The 16,995-nt window shown below is 55.1% G+C and overlaps 7 protein-coding genes across 7 annotated transcripts; 3 read left to right on the plus strand and 4 right to left on the minus strand.

Moving 5' to 3' along the window:
- Nucleotides 1-570: 570 nt before the first annotated feature.
- On the plus strand, nt 571-1,361 carry N656DRAFT_764768 (eukaryotic translation initiation factor SUI1; the record flags this gene model as incomplete). The annotated part of the gene is made up of 5 exons (XM_064813354.1): nt 571-610; nt 767-841; nt 987-1,079; nt 1,142-1,284; nt 1,347-1,361. 5 exons carry the CDS (start codon nt 571-573, stop codon nt 1,359-1,361), a joined length of 366 nt encoding a protein of 121 aa, XP_064675147.1.
- A 612-nt stretch (nt 1,362-1,973) lies between these two features.
- On the minus strand, nt 1,974-3,038 carry N656DRAFT_695223 (uncharacterized protein; the record flags this gene model as incomplete). The annotated part of the gene is made up of 5 exons (XM_064810685.1): nt 1,974-2,219; nt 2,322-2,469; nt 2,531-2,586; nt 2,652-2,722; nt 2,798-3,038. Coding segments are annotated over 5 exons (762 nt in total), but the record flags the coding sequence as incomplete, so codon positions are not given.
- An 826-nt stretch (nt 3,039-3,864) lies between these two features.
- Nucleotides 3,865-5,058, plus strand: N656DRAFT_773739 (uncharacterized protein). Its single transcript, XM_064814120.1, has 2 exons — nt 3,865-4,126; nt 4,223-5,058. Exons 1-2 carry the CDS (start codon nt 3,880-3,882, stop codon nt 4,888-4,890), a joined length of 915 nt encoding a protein of 304 aa, XP_064675149.1. The 5' UTR covers nt 3,865-3,879; the 3' UTR covers nt 4,891-5,058.
- A 667-nt stretch (nt 5,059-5,725) lies between these two features.
- N656DRAFT_700092 (uncharacterized protein) lies at nt 5,726-7,298 on the minus strand (the record flags this gene model as incomplete). The annotated part of the gene is made up of 3 exons (XM_064810839.1): nt 5,726-6,607; nt 6,687-6,898; nt 6,953-7,298. Coding segments are annotated over 3 exons (1,440 nt in total), but the record flags the coding sequence as incomplete, so codon positions are not given.
- Nucleotides 7,299-7,845: 547 nt separating this feature from the next.
- On the minus strand, nt 7,846-8,213 carry N656DRAFT_700258 (uncharacterized protein; the record flags this gene model as incomplete). Its single annotated transcript, XM_064810853.1, has 3 exons — nt 7,846-7,886; nt 8,008-8,087; nt 8,152-8,213. 3 exons carry the CDS (start codon nt 8,211-8,213, stop codon nt 7,846-7,848), a joined length of 183 nt encoding a protein of 60 aa, XP_064675151.1.
- Nucleotides 8,214-9,795: 1,582 nt separating this feature from the next.
- Nucleotides 9,796-12,977, minus strand: N656DRAFT_699165 (uncharacterized protein; the record flags this gene model as incomplete). The annotated part of the gene is made up of 12 exons (XM_064810764.1): nt 9,796-9,973; nt 10,277-10,626; nt 10,694-10,767; nt 10,827-11,049; nt 11,114-11,304; nt 11,381-11,471; nt 11,533-11,662; nt 11,724-11,972; nt 12,060-12,119; nt 12,190-12,279; nt 12,344-12,413; nt 12,896-12,977. 12 exons carry the CDS (start codon nt 12,975-12,977, stop codon nt 9,796-9,798), a joined length of 1,788 nt encoding a protein of 595 aa, XP_064675152.1.
- Nucleotides 12,978-13,112: 135 nt separating this feature from the next.
- N656DRAFT_49344 (uncharacterized protein) lies at nt 13,113-13,790 on the plus strand. The gene has a single exon (XM_064809831.1). The coding sequence runs from the start codon at nt 13,247-13,249 to the stop codon at nt 13,751-13,753; it is 507 nt and encodes a 168-aa protein (XP_064675153.1). The 5' UTR covers nt 13,113-13,246; the 3' UTR covers nt 13,754-13,790.
- Nucleotides 13,791-16,995: the final 3,205 nt, after the last annotated feature.

A 16,995-nucleotide genomic window follows, 5' to 3' on the forward strand; every position in this document is an offset into this window, starting at 1 on the left:
TACCTTAGTGTATTCCAGAAATGGGTTAACGTTGATTCACAATTCAAGCAGCCAAACACCACCAACAAAACTTGGACATTGACTGAGAGATCATGTGCCCAGCGTGGCAGGTGACAATGATGTTCATGACGGATCAGGTACCAGCAAAGTACTAGGTAGACAAGACGGGAGGGGCGAATCTGACGGCCAGACCCGGCCAGCGACGCGCCTGGTTACCGCCACCCGAGCGACCCATTCGAGTGGCCAGTGCTGCAGTCGGCTTGATGCCTTGTGGCCTTGCAGCGGTCAGCGCCCCCACATTATCTTCTCTCTTCCCCTCACCTGTTTCCTTTCCATCGCCTTCCCTCTTCCACCCATCTTGCCATCATCAACATTCTCGACCGCATCGCTTTTCTGGCAATCAAGGTACATAAACCTCGCGTCTTCCCACCTACAGAATCTTTTCCCACCCGCCAAAGACACCGATCTACACCGCCCATTAGCGAGACACTACCACAGTCGTCGGTCGCTATTCTCACATCCCCTCTACACAACAACCTTCTCCCAGGGTACCCAGAAAACTCCGAGTTTATGTCAGGCGCAATCGAGATCCAGAATCTCAAGAGCCGCGGTACGTCAACACCATCGTCATTGTCGCCGAAGGATTGGGATGCCGCCAATCGGTTCAATCGCCTGCCATACTGCATTGAACCGAGCGACATTCCCAACCGAGCACTTATCAGCATTATACCTTGACGTGCAATTACTGACTAGAATCGCCACATAGACCCCTTCGCCGAAGCCGACGAGGACTCGGGACAGACTACTCAAACCCAGGAGTATATCCATATTCGCATTCAGCGTATGTCTGCCTACCCCGACTGACTCACCCTGTGTCACGTGGTGGTCGTGTTGTGTTGATTCGCATCACACCGCATCACACCGCATCGCGCCGTTGCCGCATCGCCGCATTTCTCAGATCTGATGACTAACAATCTTCCCTGCAGAGCGTAATGGACGCAAGACCTTGACCACGGTGCAAGGTATTCCAAGCAAGTTTGATCACAAGAAGATCCTTAAGGTCATCAAGAAGGAGTTCGGTACGTCTTGGATTATGCTAGCCGCAGGCTTGAGAGTGGCGTGGCACTAACTGGCGGCACAGCTTGCAATGGCACCATCATTAGTGACACCGAGTCCAAGGGTCTTGGCGAGGTGATCCAGCTGCAGGGCGACCATCGCATCAAGATCAAGGACTTCCTCGTCGACCCCGAGAATGGTCTCGGCCTCGATGAAAAGACCATCAAGGTACGTCATATTCGAGCCACGAGCTGCTTTCCCATGATCATGTGCTAATCTTCCTCCAACAGATTCACGGCTTCTAAGTCGAGCATGTCTGGCACGCCGCCGTTCTGCTCGGACTCCTAAGAGGAGCGCCCTTCCGGGGCGGGGCTTCACAGGAGTGAAACTATTAAGTTCGAGCGATGAGAAGGGCCCCCAATGATGGGGCTCTGCGGCATGCACACATGATACCCGACGAGTTGGTGACTTGCTTCCTCTTTCCCTAGCAATGAGTGCTCTGAGAGGGATGGTGGTTTTATTTTTTGCTCTTCGGACCGTTTGCTTGGTCGCTCCCTGGGCGCTAGTGGATAGGACGGCAATGACCTGCATGTCCTTCGTTTTAGCGAGTTCGCAGGTCCGGTAGACTTAGGCAATTGAGACCTCTTAGCAAATTCCTCTATGATCGTCTGGCCAGCGCCGCTCTGACTCTCAAGGTATTGCCGTGGCAGACAAATATTGTCTACAGCATACACCCGCAAAACTCCTGTACGCTGCTAACCACCTTACATGTGTGTATCTGATCAGATGTGCAGATCTCGAGCAAAAGGAGAACCCCAGAACTCTGAAGCACAACAAACGCCGCCGAACGCCCTTCCCCGCCGTTGATACCATACACACATTTACATCCATACATTTAGTCCATTAACAGCCATCCCCTAGAGATCCCGGGCGGCATTGCCGTACTCCATGATGCGGATGGCCAGCTTGCCGGCCTCGTAGCACACGCGCCGGACAAGGGTCAGCAGCGGTATGTCTGGGTAGTCTGTCCGGTTCGAGTGCAGCTGGCCCAGCAGCGCCACCATGCTCACAAAGCTGGCGATGGAAAACACGCTGATGGACATGGACGTCTCCTTGCGTATGTTGATCTTGCGCTGTGTGATGTGGTAGATTACCGTTAGTGTCTGTCAACGGGTTAGTCTGTGTTTATTATGTTATACTGGGAGGACAGGGGTTGGCGAGGAGGTGGGAACGGGCGAGATTGAGATGTGAAGGGGATTGTTTACGGTTGAGATGAGGATCCAGGCCGGGAGCACCAGTCGCGGATCTTGAAACCCTCCGGCGAGGTGCAGCACCCATGAGGTGAGGTAGCCGTTTATGGCGTTGATGGTTAGCAGCCGGACGAGGGTTGCTTGCGGCGTGTAGTTCAGGAGCCTGTGAATGTGTTAAGACCAGAAAGGTTCTCCTTAAGAGAGAGAGCGAGGGGGCAGCAGACCAGCGTGACATGAGACAGTCAGTGAAGAAGAATGAGAGGTACCCTGCCGCGCAGCACTACGGTGGTGAACGATATCGGTCAGTGATTTTTCTGTACTCCTGTGTGCGCCCCCTTTACTTACCCAGATGGTGGCCAGCAGCGTCTCGGTGAGACGGAGTCTGGCCTCAAAGGTCGCGTCGTAGCCAGATGATGCTGGCGGCGACGACGGCGGTGATGGTGATGATGATGTTGACGATGATGATGATGGAACCGTCGTCCCATGACTACTCCCATCGTCGCTTCGCCCGAGTCTCACTCTGCCTAGGGCGCCGTCAAGTCCACCGCCGCCGAGAAAGGTCAGGTGCAACATGGCCAGCAGACGGAGGGCATTGGGCAGGCCAAACACCACGCCCGGGGCGATGGAGACCAGCCGGCAGGCAAAGAGCAGCGGGTACCATGTCTTGGAGACGCCCAGGACAACGGCGACGCGGGGTTGGAGGAGAGATGATCGCACCGTTCCGGCGCCGGCGCCGGCGCCGGCGTGATCGGCGGCGGTGGTGGTGGTGGTGACTACTTTGACATTCTCACTGCTGCTGATGCCGGTGCCGGTGCCGCCCACCCCGGTGCCGGGATTGGGGGCCGAGGAGGGGCGGTGACTAACAGCAGTGGTAGTACCGGTAGCAGCATAGTCGAGGCTGGATGCGGAGGTTGAGGCTGGGGCTGCTGGGGTCGCAGCCGTAGTAGCGGGGTCCCGGCTATGGTAAGGGGATCCGTTATCCGCCCGCGGATGCTGCGCGGCTGGCTTCGCGAGGCGGTACATTCAAGAGGCCTTTCCTGTCCCCATGGAGCATCCAATTCAGGTTTGACTCCCTAGAAAAAGAAGTTGGAATTTTGTCAGGAGTTAACTTTTGGGAGTCGACTCTGGGCCGGATGGAATAAGCGACGCAATGATAACCTGGAACGGCACAAAGTTGAGATAAAGCCCTGGGTGTCCTTCTGAGGTCTGAGGTCATCCATGTTGCAGGGCTACCTATCGATTCCAGGCCCTTTGAGGTCCTGCGGGGCAGGTGGTTCTCGGGCTCTTTAGCTAGCGAACGATTGAAGTTTGGGGGCAGCGATGGGACACATCATTGGCTAGAATGCTTCAGGGCCCCGTGTTTTATTTTCTCGACGGATTGGAAATCTTGAGCTCCCAACACCATCAAGCACGGCATACGATCAACGACGCCATTTTTTGACGCCGACGCCGACGGCGCAAGATAGAGATCGAGAGCCTTTGGTTCATTGTGACCAGCTTCCGGCGCAAATTGTCTCTCCGAAGCGGGCATCGTACAGGGGAGACGTTCAGTTCAATACTCGGGGGATCCATCATGTCGTCGGCGAAGCTAGGTCTGAGGGCCCGGGGAGTGCTCTCCATGCGGGTGACAGGTCCTGCGAGGATAACAGCGGCTTCCTTTACCACGTCTCAGTGCAGGACAGGGGCAGGTGCGTACCGAGCTCACTTGGAAAGCTTCGGTGGGCGAATATCGGAACAGCCGTCGCCCTCGGCGCAACAAATGGGGCCCCGGAGAGATATGAAGGACGTGGCCAACTTAGCCTTATCGGTGCTCCTTCCTGGTACGTGTGTTCCCGGCGGCAGTTCTCCATGAGGCCGCAAGCAAGGAAGCGGACAGAAACCGGTGCTGACTTGCCCGTCTCGCACGAGCACACCAGCGACCTTTGTGCTTCCCCCGTTCTCCGAATTCCCCCCAGGCTTGAAGCAAAAGCTCAAGATGCTCTACACCTGGGCTATCTACAAGATACAAGAGACAGCCACCAACCTCGCGATAAAGATCGCCTCCAAACCCTCCATTTTCAGGAGAGCCCTCCTCAAGACCAACAGGTCATCCGACATCCTCACCGCGAAAGCTCTCCACCGTACCCTGGCCGAGGCGCTCGCCGCCGGCGACAAGAACACCATCGCCAGGATCTGCCCAAGGAAGTTCTCCGCGCCTCTGCTCACGAGTATTGACGCCCGCCCTCGGACGCGCCGCTACGGCTGGGAACTGGTCACCTACACAAAGACGGCGTATTACCCGACTATCAAGGCCCAGAGGCTGGCCCCGCTCTTGCCCACCAAGGGCTCTCCGATTCTCAGGCAGGTGGTGGTTGCCATTTCGAGCCGGCAGCGCCGTGTTGTCTACGACGCCCAAGGCCAGGTGGTGCCGGGGAGCGAAAAGGAGATGGACGTCATCGAGAACGTGGCCATTGGGTGCATCATAGATGGGCATACGTATAAGCAGGGTGATTGGCGCATTCTCGGCAGCGTCAAGCCCTCGACGCTCGAGGGTCACCAGCGCGAGAAAAGGTTTGCGGAGCGGTCGAATGCGCGTCAACAGTAGTAAAGGAGGCTGGCATAGCTGGTGTGATCCATGTACAACACTCTGTAAAACAGTTTGATACACTAGATGCTGCGTTGGCGGCAGGGCAGCCGTGGCTTGGAGTTGATGAACAAGGCCTCCTTGTCGACCCGGTGCCTTGGATTTGTAATCTCACACTCGATGTATGACACCTCAAGTCTGGTGAATCAAACGCCTCTATGTCCGTGCCAAACTCGATTCAACAATGAAATCAGCTTAGTGGCCTTCGGAGCCATCATCTCTTTACCCTTTAGAGGCACCGTAACACCAACCACTTCCGCGCTTGGCCTGGCTCAGGAGTTCAATCTACTCTCAATACCATGTATCCCGGTCGTTCTCCACCTCCTCTAGATCATCATCCTCATACTCTTTATGTACAGCCCCCTATAACCTACGCATATTGCTGTCGATGGACTCCTAGGCGCGTTTTTATGGGTGCGAGGGCGAGTAAATTCAAAAAGCAAAGCCCTTAGCTCACTTTGAAGGGAGCAAGATATCACGGCAACAGTCTCTTGACGGGGAGAACACTGATGGAAAGAAGCTCGCTGGAGTGATTCAAAAGCAGGGTGAACTGCTGGTATTGAATTCTCTGCCTGTGATATCCAAGGCAACAACCCTTCCTGGTACGTTCAACTAGCGATTTGAGCTCGTACGGGGCTAACGAAGAACCCCAACGATGGCTAAGTTGAGTGAGATACGAGCTGCGCTGGGCTGACGCCTTCTGCTCAAGACCGGCCGTAGTTAACAGGCATCGTGGCGTCCACACCAGAAGAAAACTCTCGACGTCCCCAACCTCAACCCTAGATCCACGGCACGTCTAGAAGAACCTCCCAGTGGTCTTGGCAATGCCGGGCGCATCAGACGACGCCTCCGTCTCATCGCCGACGCCCCCATCGCCGCCCACATCCTGGCCGCTGTACGACGACGCATCGAGATAAGCCGGGCGATCAAGCGCATCAAACCTCCGCCCTTTAGCCCTGGCCATGACGTACTGAATCGCCAGCCGCAGCACCAGCGCGCCAAAGCCCCAGATCAGCCCGCCCAGGGGAGCGGCCACAAACGCGCCAAAGGCACCCCAATCACCCGTAAACAGCCCCTGCTGCAAGAGCATCAGCTCCGCTCCGAGCCGCGCGTCGCCGTAGTAGGCGGTGCCGAACAGGAACACGGTGAACAGCCCGCCGAGGCCGCCAACCACAACCTCGAACCCGCGCCACCAGTAGCAAGCATCCGACAGGCCGAGGACGAGCACAGGAATGGTGGCGGCCGAGACGAGGTCCGAGATGAGGTAGATTTGCAAGATGGAGGGGGCGCGGATGGCGATGACGACGACGGGGATCATGATGAGCACGACCCCTCCGCGGATCCACCAGATGTTGAGCCGGTTGCGGAACAGGTCGTTGGACGCGGAGGTCACCATGGCCGACTGCAGCGAGTCGAACGAGGCCGTGCTCAGGGTGACTGACATGACCACCACGATGCCCACCACCCAGCTCGGCAGCTGGCCTAGCAGCGCGAAGAAGGCGACGGATCCGTCGACGGGCGCGTCAGGCGGGCCGGGCCAGACCCCGGACCAGGCGGCGATTAGGCCGGTTGAGCCTACCAGGGTGAGGATGGCTAGGATGGCGACGGTGGCGGAGGATACGCCGATCCAGAGGTCGCGGTCGGTTTTGGAGGCGAAGGTGCGTAGCCAGTAGTGAGACTTTGAGGTGGTAACGTTAGACAATGATTGACGTAGTGGGATAGGGGAAAGGGGTGGATTTGGAGATGGAAGAGCATACCAGGAAAAAGCCGTTTGTTAGGATAGCCACGGGGAGAATGTAAATGAGCTGCCACCCCAGGAGGTTGGCCTGGGTAAGCCCGGAAGAGTCAATAAGGCTCCGGTCAATCTCAGTCTCGGCGCCGATGGTAATAGTTGCGATTATGACCAGCCCAATCACCATTACTCCCTGGATGTTGTCCGTGAAGAAGGAGATCTTGAAACCTCCCATAGCTTGACTCGACCTGTCAGCATCACTCGCGCAAAGAACGTACCGGCAGATCTTACATGTGTAGATGGTTGTGACGATGCATTCCACGATCAAGACGGGTAGCCCATCAAGGCCCGTCAGGAGATTAATGACCTGACCAACGGCGGACAGCTCCGAGACCATGTACAGGAAGAGCGTCACGAGAGTCATGAAGCTAAGATACAAGGCTGCAATCCTGCCGTACCGCTGTCTGGTCCACTCGGTGAGGACGAACCCCTGAGGGCACTTACGCCTGATGATTGGGCCAAGTACAGCGAAGATCAGCAGGGGCAGAGCGGAGGACAGGGCGTATACAACCACGCCCTGGACTCCAGCAAGTGTGGCGAGCTGAGGGTAAGCGAAGAGGATCGAGGATCCAAGGGCTGAGGAGGTTAGTGCGTCAATAGGCGTTTGATTGGGAAAGGGTGAAAGGGGGAAGGGGTAGATCGGAGCGGCAGCACGTTTCCCACGCAAGCATTAACTTGATCGAGTAATCACGGTACAATCTCAGCTTCGTTTCCACAAGTTTGCTGGTTCTCCCCCGCTCGACACTCGGTGAACCGAGAGAGATGGGGGTTGGAGCCAAACGCAAGACTTGCTTCAACTCGGCGCCCGTAGTGAGCCGCAATCCTCACCCCTCGAACCCGCTGTCTGCAGTGTCCCCCTCATCTCACTGACGAGGATTTCGGAGACGCTGGAGGTGCGGGAGCAAGGGATGAAGATCTGGTGAGGTTGGGGTACGAACCTGTGATCTGCCTCTGGCCCTGCCTTTGAGAAATCAGGGCGGCCGTTCAATATCACTCATCGAGTCTGGCGAGAGAAGCTCCATTGAGCTGTCGCCCGGTTCTGTCTCGTGCCGAAAATGCTCTCGGGTTGTGGTGTTGCTACCGCTCTGATCTTGGACTGCCACATGGGGCCTCGGCTGCATTCATCACTCACCGGATGCGATGAAGTTCAAGGCGAGCGGCAGAGCTGTGCGGAGAACAAGATTAGCAGTTCTTCTTTCCGGGTTAACCGAGATAGACGGCGTATCGTCCATCGCTTGACAACACAACAAGCTGCTCTCACAGCTGTCGAGAGAAGGCATCCTAACCCGTCTGAGTCCTGTTGCCTGCCAGGAACTCTCCTTTGCTCTGGTTCCTGAACTTCCAGGCAACGCTTGTCCCAACCGCCCTGTGAATCTGTGTTAGCATGGAGAGATCTTCGGATGGCTGCCAAGAGCAAAGCTTGTTCTCACAGAAAAACTCCATATGTTACGTAGACGAGGGCGTTCGACGCCTGGAACGACGGCTGGCCCATGTCGACGGATGTTCTCTTCTCAGCGGGAGCAAAGGATGAATTCGAGTTGGCGGATATGGCAGGAGCCGCGAGGAGAAAATGATGCTCTGGAGTAGAAAAAAGATTTGTGTCTGGGAAATGAGCCCTTTTTGAAGCCGCCCTAGCAACTGGATCCCTCGCCGGTTTCTGGAGGCTAAACCATGACGAGGGACCTCCCGTCGTGAAAGACCCTGCACCAAAGTAACCTTAGTCAAAAAGCAGCAGGTCATTAGCGTGGGGTGAGCGCCCTGGTGATGCTCGGCGGTTCGCATGGAAGCACCCAAATCCCGAAAACAACAGCGGATACAGGCCGCAAACCTAAGCCCGTTAGCTGACCATTTAGTGGTGCCAAGCATGCAGCCACAGGCTCCATCCCCCACTCGCACACCATCAATACAACCTTCCAAACCCACCTCATCACTGCTCACTTTCATCGGACCACACCTTGATGATTGATAATTCCGTTTGATACTTGGTGCCTCGCGACAGACGTGAGATGGCAACGTCAGGAAGCTATGCCTTGATCAAGGTAAGATACATGCGTATCCCATAACCCCTCCGAGCTCAACTCCAAATTATTAACGAGGACTTAGCTTCCGAGACCTGGAGACAGAATGAACCACTTCCTTCGCTTCCTTTGATCCACAGAGAGAGAGAGTCCACATGGCGTCTGGGTTCGGCGGAGACGCGAGCGTCCCTGCAAACTCCAATGCCAGCGACAAACCTAATGCCAGCGACAAACCTCTCGACAAAAGGATAGGAAGGAGAACAGGAGAAAAGAGAAAGAGAAAAGCAGAAACCCGAGTTTGAACCGTACACCAGATGATTTTCCCTACACATCCGACCGCCCCTCCCAATCCGGGTATCCATGCATGCATCATGATCATCGCCCAAGACGAGAAACCCGCCCCCAAACCGAGACCTTGACCGTTTTTGGAACTCCGAAACCATGGAGACGACGAGCCGAATGAAAAAAAAACAACAACATGCTTTTGAGTCGCTTCATGTCGAAGCGGGGGTGATGGGGGATTGGGTGACAGCTGTGTGTCGTCGTCGCTCAACGGAGTCTCAAGGCCGAAGCCAGCCGAAACATAGAGCGCAGACCGACAAAGCTGTAATGATGAGTGTGAAGTGTGAGGTCGACGAAGCAGTCAAACGCCCGCAGGATTTTCGATGAAATCCCTCCGCCAGCTGCTGATGAGAATGGAATCTTTTGTTGCGGCATTCCTCAATCGAGACGAGGCGCAGGCAACGCAAACGTCAGAGTGGCGGGATTAGTGCGGTGTGGTTTGACCGACCGACCGAAGGGGGAAAGAAAGAATTGGTGAAGTGAGAAATGCCGAAACGAAACCGAGTAGCCGATGATGCGGTACTGATACAACTCTGACAGGTGATGGATAATGATATCGATGAAGTCGATGGCGGATGATTTGGGCTTGACGACCATGGGAGGAATGCTGCTGGTCCTGATCCGATGATAATGGTGACTTTGACCGATGAGAAAGATGACCCCGATGAAGAAGGGAGTGTCGGGGAAGACGTTTGGTTGTGGCGCGACATTGACTTAAGCATCATGGAAGGTATGCTGCTGGTCGTCGGCGCGATTGTCGCGGTCGCGGGTGGGGGTCGTGAGCGGAACTCCCGACGAGGGCTCAACCTGGTGGTACGAGTAACACGTCAGGCCGGTGATGGGGTCCTGGAACGTCATCATTCCAGGCCAGGGACCAAGGTACGACAAGTCGCTGATGTGAGCGGGAGCCTGCACGTTGCGCGGGGGGGAGTAACGTGCGGGGCTGGCGGCGTACGAAGTGAACCGCTGCTCGGTGTTGGCGGCAGACGGGCGAGGCGCGACCGGGCTGACACTGGGCATGGGCGGCCACGGGCGTGCGAGGAGTTCGGGATCAGCGGGGATACCACTGACACCGACCGGCCAATTGTTGGGGTTTGGCAGTGGGCGCTGGAGCGGCCACAAATTCAACAGTGTGTTCGGAGACGCGGGATCGGGCACCCCGGGGATGCCATGCTGGACAAGGCGTCGCGGCGACTCTGGAACCGGCGCAACAGAAGGGGTGGACAAGACCGCGTCGCCGAAGCGGGTTGCGGCACGTGGAGGACGGGCGGGCGTCGAAGCTTGACGGTAGCCGCTGCTGCCAGCGGCACCACCAGCACCACCAAAACGGTTGCCACCGCTGCCAGAAGCACCGCCGGCACCACCAAAACGGTTGCCACTGCTACCAGCGGCACCACCAGCACCACCATAAACCTTGGGCGTCTTCGGCGTGACGGACGATCTCATGGCGAAAGCCTGAGATCGCGAACGGCGGGGCTCCCCAGCGCTACGCTTGAAGACCTTGCGCTCGACTTTGAGGAAGTATTGGCCCATTCTTGTTCCGTTCTGGAAAAAAGCATGTCAGAATCGAATTCAATTGACCAGTGGCGGGTGTTTGGCGGAGAAGACTTACGACCATGCGGATCGCGGTGTCGGGCACGTCGGCCCTGGTGAACTCGACGAACGCGAATGGGCGGCAAGGCGTTCCTGGAACTTGGGAGTTAGCGACTGAGGGAGCGAGAGCCTTGAACACTGGATGTACTCACCGTCGTTGTTGGTGCGCTTGACAAGGTCGATGTCGACGACATCGCCAACCTCGGAGAAGAGTTCCAGGATGTCGCTCTTCTCAACATCGTAGGGAAGACCGCCAACAAAGACTGAGCGACGGTCGGCGTCGTACTTGCGCAGGAACTCCTCGTCGGTGTCCGAGCGAGCCTTCCTCCTCGTGTCGTACACGTCGATGCGGTATTTGTCCTTGCCGCGGACAGCCTATGGAAAATTGTCAGTCACGCGCGGACGCGATCTAATGTGCCGGCGGATGGCGTTTGCTTACGTGGATTATGTCACGTTTGGGATCAAACGTGGCAAACTCGACGAGGATGGCCTTGGGGATTCCCAAAGCCTCTTGCTCTTCGGCGCCCAGCACCTCGCACTTGCTGAGCTCACCGTACTGCTCCAGCAGCGCTCTGGCCTCTGCAACAGTGATGTCCTCGCCCGGGCGTCGGTTGTAAATGACGAATGAGCCTGGACAATTGAAAGAGTACTTGTCAGCACATGCAATTGACGTCAAGGAATGAGCGACGACAGCGAGGCTACTTACGGTTGGCGCGAACTCTCTCAGTGCGGCAAGGGCGGCCGAGGATCATGGCACCACGTCCCTGCTGCAGGGCGTTGTTGGCGTCATCGTCACTCTGTTCACGGTTAGAAATGGGCTCGGGCTGCAGGAAGCGATTGCCGACAATGGGAACTTACGGTGTACTGGCAGAAGGCAAACGGCATGCGGTTGCCGTCGCGACGGATCTTCACGAAAACCGTGCCGTACCTGCTGAATTCCCGGGTAACGGCGGCCTCAATGGCGCGATCCTCTTTGTATTCGGGCAGGCTGTCAAGTTCAATTGTCAGACGAGGTTCTGGGCCAATGGGGCAAAGGGCATGCGACTTACTTCGCAACGAAGACACAAGCCGTGGCAGGGTAGATGCCTTGAACATCGACACCGCCGATCATACCAGAGCGTCCAGCCTTTGCAGTTGAGCCGGATGCACGATTGTCAGGACTTGCCACCATGACTGAGCCGGTGGTCACGGAACGCTTGATTCGACGCTCCGCAGCGTACTCAGCAGCGCTTTTGGCGAAGTAAGAGGGCTCCTCATCACCGCCTTTGCCGAGGTAAGAGGGCTCCTCATCAGCGTCTCTGCCGAGATAAGAGGGCTTGAAGCCGGTGGCATTGCCCGACAGATAGGAGTGCGAGGTCATGGCCGGGGCGGTTGCGGTGAGAGACTTCTGGGGAGAAGCGGTGAAGACGTCGCTGGGCTTCTTGCCGAGCTGGAAGGGGCGGCGTCTGCGACCAAACATTAGCACACGCCACTGAAAGTTGTGCTGTTGGAGACAAAAGAACTTACTTCTCATACTCTTCTTCCTCGTCATCGGCATCGTCACCATGGAGGGCTCCAGCGGAGGCAAAACCTAGGCGACCGAACTCCTGGGTGACTGATGAGAAACTACATCTGGTCAATTGACAGCTCGGTCAAGTCAAGCATTGACCGTCAGACGAGGATGACTTACTGGACGTGGGGAGGGGAATCAGCTGTGCTGACATTGGAGAGGCGGGCTCCAGCTGCGAGCAAGTCAGTGTCTCTCCTACCGGGCGGAACGAACAACAGATACTCGCGGATGAAGAGTGGATGAGGATGGAAAGATGCAGTGAAAGGTGATCAGTGTTGGATCGCGACTTTGAGCCTCCATACCACACACAGCTCCGATATCGCCAAGCGATTTCGGAATAGTCGCCAAATCACCAGATGAAAACTAAAGAAAAAAAAGAAAGAGCAACTCAATTCCAGCTACCCTCAAGGAGCAGCTGGCTGGAAAAATGAAAAAGATGATTCGGAGAAATCGAACAAGACAGCAGCTGACCTGAGGTCACACAAGAGAGCTGTCAAGCAAACGGGAGATCAACCAAGTCAAGAAATGAGAGGCCCAATGGAGTGAAAACATGGCCATGAGCAGACAACCGAGAGACCAGCCAACTCAGGAGAAACGAGAGGCCAGTGAAGTGAAAACATGACAGAAGCTGACAAGCACATTGTGTCACGGTTAACTTACCTGGCTCGGAACCGCCAGACGAGCCTGACTCGAGGCTCAGAGAGCGGACCCGACGGGGACCGCCCGACTTGTGGGCTCTGAGCATGGCCGACATTGTTGGATCGTGGGACCTGCTTGTCGGAGAGCCTGGTAACTGATGGATGGACGAGGCCTCTATAACGATGGCGGAATGAAGGTTGTTGGAAATGAGAGATGGATGGGTCTAATAAGCCTGTCGAAGGAAAAGTGAGCAATGAAATTCCCCTCCTCGCCTGAGATGGGAGAAATTCTGGAGTGGTCAAGTCGCGACGCGACCGGCGCGAGAAGAAAGGGAAATCCTTCGCGCTGGTTTTGGTCAATGGCCTCAACCGTGGCGATGGGGTGATGATGGTGGGAAGGATGGAGGGAGATGGAGGAGAGATGGTCTACGACGAGATTTTCAAGCACATGAAAATGAAGCCTTCCCTCGCCAACGAATTGGGAGGAGAGAGGCCTGGGCTTCGATCTCGCGGTGTTGGTTTTTGGTCAATTGACCTCAACCGTGACGATGAGTGTGATGATGGTTGGAAAGATGGGGAAACTGGGGAAGAAATGGACTACGACGCGATTTTCGAGCGGATGAGGGCTTCCCACGCCAACGAATTGGGAGGAGAAAGCCCTCGACTCGGATCTCGCGATGTTTTGTCAACCTACCTTTACGGCGGTGGTAAAATTATGGCGGTGGCCGGCGGGAAACGAGAGAGAGAGACGGAACAAAGAGAACGGGGACCGGACGACGAGAAGTCACGCGGTGGAAAAGAGCGTGTCTGGGGGAGAGGAGAGGAAGAGGAGGAGGGAGGGGGAGGAGGGGATTTATACCTCAGAGGAGGAGGGCAGGACCCGCTTGGGTGATTTTGCTGCGATTGCGGGTGCGAGGGGCGCCGAAAACAACACGGCCTTGCACCTTAGGCCGTCGACGACGACATCATCGGCTTCCTGCGAGGCACTTGCCGTCGACGGGAAGGTGCACCTTGCAGTCCCCTCCATGGTGATGGTGCACCTCGCAGTCCCACCCAGGGTGACGGTGCGAGCTCGAGCAAACCACCACAGAGACATAGAGAAGGGATGCGTGATGTTCAGGGGTCAAGGGGATGGCTTCTAGCCCTCGCATCTTAGGCCTTTGACCACGGAATCACCAGCTTCCCGCGAGGCACTCGCTGTCAACGAGAAGGTGCACCTCGGAGTCCCCTTCACGGTGACGGTGTGAGCATGAGCAAACCACCGCAGAGAGGTTACTCTGGATCACCGAGCAAGGAGGATACAGTATTGACATATACATGGGATTAGTACGATAGAGCACGAGCAACCGTCTATTCAGAACAGAGACTGAATTTGGGGAGCAAGTGAGCAAGTCTCCCTGCGGATCAGCTGTTAGCAAGCCTTCCAATTCTTCCTTTGGCTACCAACGGCTCCTTTGACCTGACTACAACGTAGATACAAGCACAGCCTTTAACTCATCCTTTCTCGCTCACTCGCTGAAAAGCAGGCTGTAGCGGTCGATCCGGCTCGGCCCAAACGATGGCGATGGCGTCGCCTGCTGCTGAATCACACGCCAGTTAGGTATGGGACGTCACCGGACGAGACAAGGAGAATAAGGTGTACAAGCATTATGATCCAGTTGACTCGCTGCCTGGAAATGCCCCCATATGGAATTCGAGTATGGTTCAAATTATGAGAATGCCATGGGAACTGGGCGACGAGAAGAAAGTCATCTTCGAAACTCAGTATCACGTCGTCACCAGGATTCATATGGTTCACCTGTGCGGCTCGAATCCTCCAGTGTAGTTCTTCACAATTGCCTTCACTGCTAGAACTTGGAAGAACCTGTCCTCAGGGGAATTGTTGCTAAGATGCGTGATGTCCACGGCCCCAATGTAATAACAAGGGGCTGGCTTCTGGCTCAGGGGTAACAATCAGGAGAACAAGATGGGCCGTGCACTCAACTTGCTGGCGCAAAAAGGTATCAATGCAGCTTTGATATTGTCGTTGTCTGCTGGGCGCGATTTTAGAGGCCCGTGAGCTCAGACGAAAATCTTTGGTGAATGACTCACGTCGTAGATCTGTTGCCAGGCCGTCCAAAATCCGCAGGTGCACGTCCTAAATTGGCAATTCCGTCGCAAATCGGCCCGGACACCGGGTGAGGTCAAATTTTTTCGGCGCCGGCTCCTGCTTTGATCGGCAAGTGGGGCCGAGAGCTTCGGCAGCGGAAAGGTGCACGGCCGGCGGCAAGCGCGGGCCGCCCCGCTTACCGGCTGCCGGCCGGTCCAGAAATAAACGCTGAAATGAGACGGAATGAGACACGCAGAAACGCCCAAAGACTGGAGGAGAGGCTGGACAGCACACATTGGCACTTGGAAAATGGCAGTCTGTCACTATGTAGCAGTATTTACGTAGGATGCGGGCAATGCGAGCTTTACAATGTCTACCTTATATTATCGTAGTACCAGTGAGCACGGCAGTTTTGTGGCGGGATGGTGATTTACGTCGGGGCAAGGCGGCGGCAAGCATTGACCGCTCGCCAGCTGGGCATGTTTCTCGTTCCAGATTTTTTTTTCGTGACATCGTCGGCTCCGTGGTAGCCCTTGATAAACGATAAACTTCAAAGCGTGTGCGGATCGCGAGTCTAAATGTGAAAAGGGCTCGGGTCGCAAAAGATGGGAACAGGCGTCGCCAGATTGTTAGGACTACTCATGGACAACCAGGCATTCACGTCACTCAGGGAGTCAGGAGTCAGTTAGGTAAGGTACCTAGTACCTACTAGTACTCTAGACAGACCATTGCTACCTGGATTTTTTTGTGGAATTTAGAAAACATGAGCTTCCAGGAAAGTTGCTATGCTTTGTTCTTGAAAAGCCCTCTCGCAAAATTTTGTTCTCCAAGTTATGCACATCATGATTAAAGACTCAAAGAGAGAAACGGCTGGGGCGAACATGTCGAGAGGGTCTTTGATCGCCCAATAACTAAAGAATAAAAGAATACGCTTTCACGGTCAGAGAAAACGTATCGTGATATTGAAGAGGTAATGCCAATCTGAGTACCCAACTTCCAAGTAATATGAAGTACATTATGATAAAGTGCCCACCTGTCACTGTACTCGAATGGCCGGGATAATCTGAAAAACCGAGTATCAAGCAAGTACTTGGCGACCAGCTAGCTGTGAAGTTACAAGGAGGACAGAGCGAAAGAGCGGACCTCAGGCTCTGACAAGCTGAGATGAGCAAGTAGTTTGATCTTCAAAGGGGGGGGGGCAACAATTGGGAAACGGGTGTGTTTGAGGACAGCGAACAGGACAGGCTTGGTTAATAAGCTGGCACCGTCTTTACTTGGTGACACTTCTCCAGGCAATTTCTTCAGCATTTATCAGATGCCGCAACTGACTCTTGTGCAGGATAGCAGGAAAAATTTAAAAAGGCCATTCCACTCATTGGAAGACAGCAGTAGCTTGAGACCTGGCGTAACTATGGAGTTGAAGAACACAACTTCATCAGGGAGAAGAAATCAAAGAATGCTAGCCTGCATGTGTGCTACTCTCCTATTCATATTCGTTGAATCTCCCAGTCGAATAAATACACTTGACAAAGTCAGCAACCCCTATACTGCCCTTCAGACGTTGGAGTCAGACAACGACAGACACAGTGAGAGAATGGCATTTCAAACAGAGAATGCCCGATGAGTGTATGACTGGGAATCCATGATACGGTTTGATCTAGAGCACGCTCATGGTTTGGGTAGCCTGATATACAGCGAGGGAAACAACACTGCAGAATAACAGAAGAAGATGAGAGTTGGTTTGATCAAGGTACTGAAGTATGCCTCACTAAGCATGACGGACCGATAGACCCAAAAGTGCTCAAAGTTGATGGCTTGATATACAGTTCAAAGTTCTATTGGACCATTCCCCCAAGCCTCGGAATCACCCTGCAAGCCTGTGGGGATCAATACGGAACTTAGCGAGCACTTGGATACAAAGAACATTAAGAAAAAGAGTGAATCACCCTCGAGATATCAGACACAGAAGGATTCTTATTTGAACTTGCAGGAACAGACATGACTAGGCATGACGCTGGGTACCCTATCTCGAGCCTATGTTGGCT

This window comes from Canariomyces notabilis, assembly GCF_033297395.1.
Source record: "Canariomyces notabilis strain CBS 508.74 unplaced genomic scaffold N656scaffold_1, whole genome shotgun sequence".
In the NCBI taxonomy this organism is placed as follows: Eukaryota; Fungi; Ascomycota; class Sordariomycetes; order Sordariales; family Chaetomiaceae; genus Canariomyces; species Canariomyces notabilis.

Bases quoted from the DNA above. Each gene is read 5' to 3' on its own strand.
- N656DRAFT_773739 (XM_064814120.1), top strand. From the start codon at position 3,880: ATGTCGTCGGCGAAGCTAGGTCTGAGGGCCCGGGGAGTGCTCTCCATG. The intron at 4,127-4,222 runs GTACGTGTGTTC...CGAGCACACCAG, and splicing joins CTTATCGGTGCTCCTTCCTG to CGACCTTTGTGCTTCCCCCG.
- N656DRAFT_49344 (XM_064809831.1), top strand. From the start codon at position 13,247: ATGATGGTGGGAAGGATGGAGGGAGATGGAGGAGAGATGGTCTACGAC.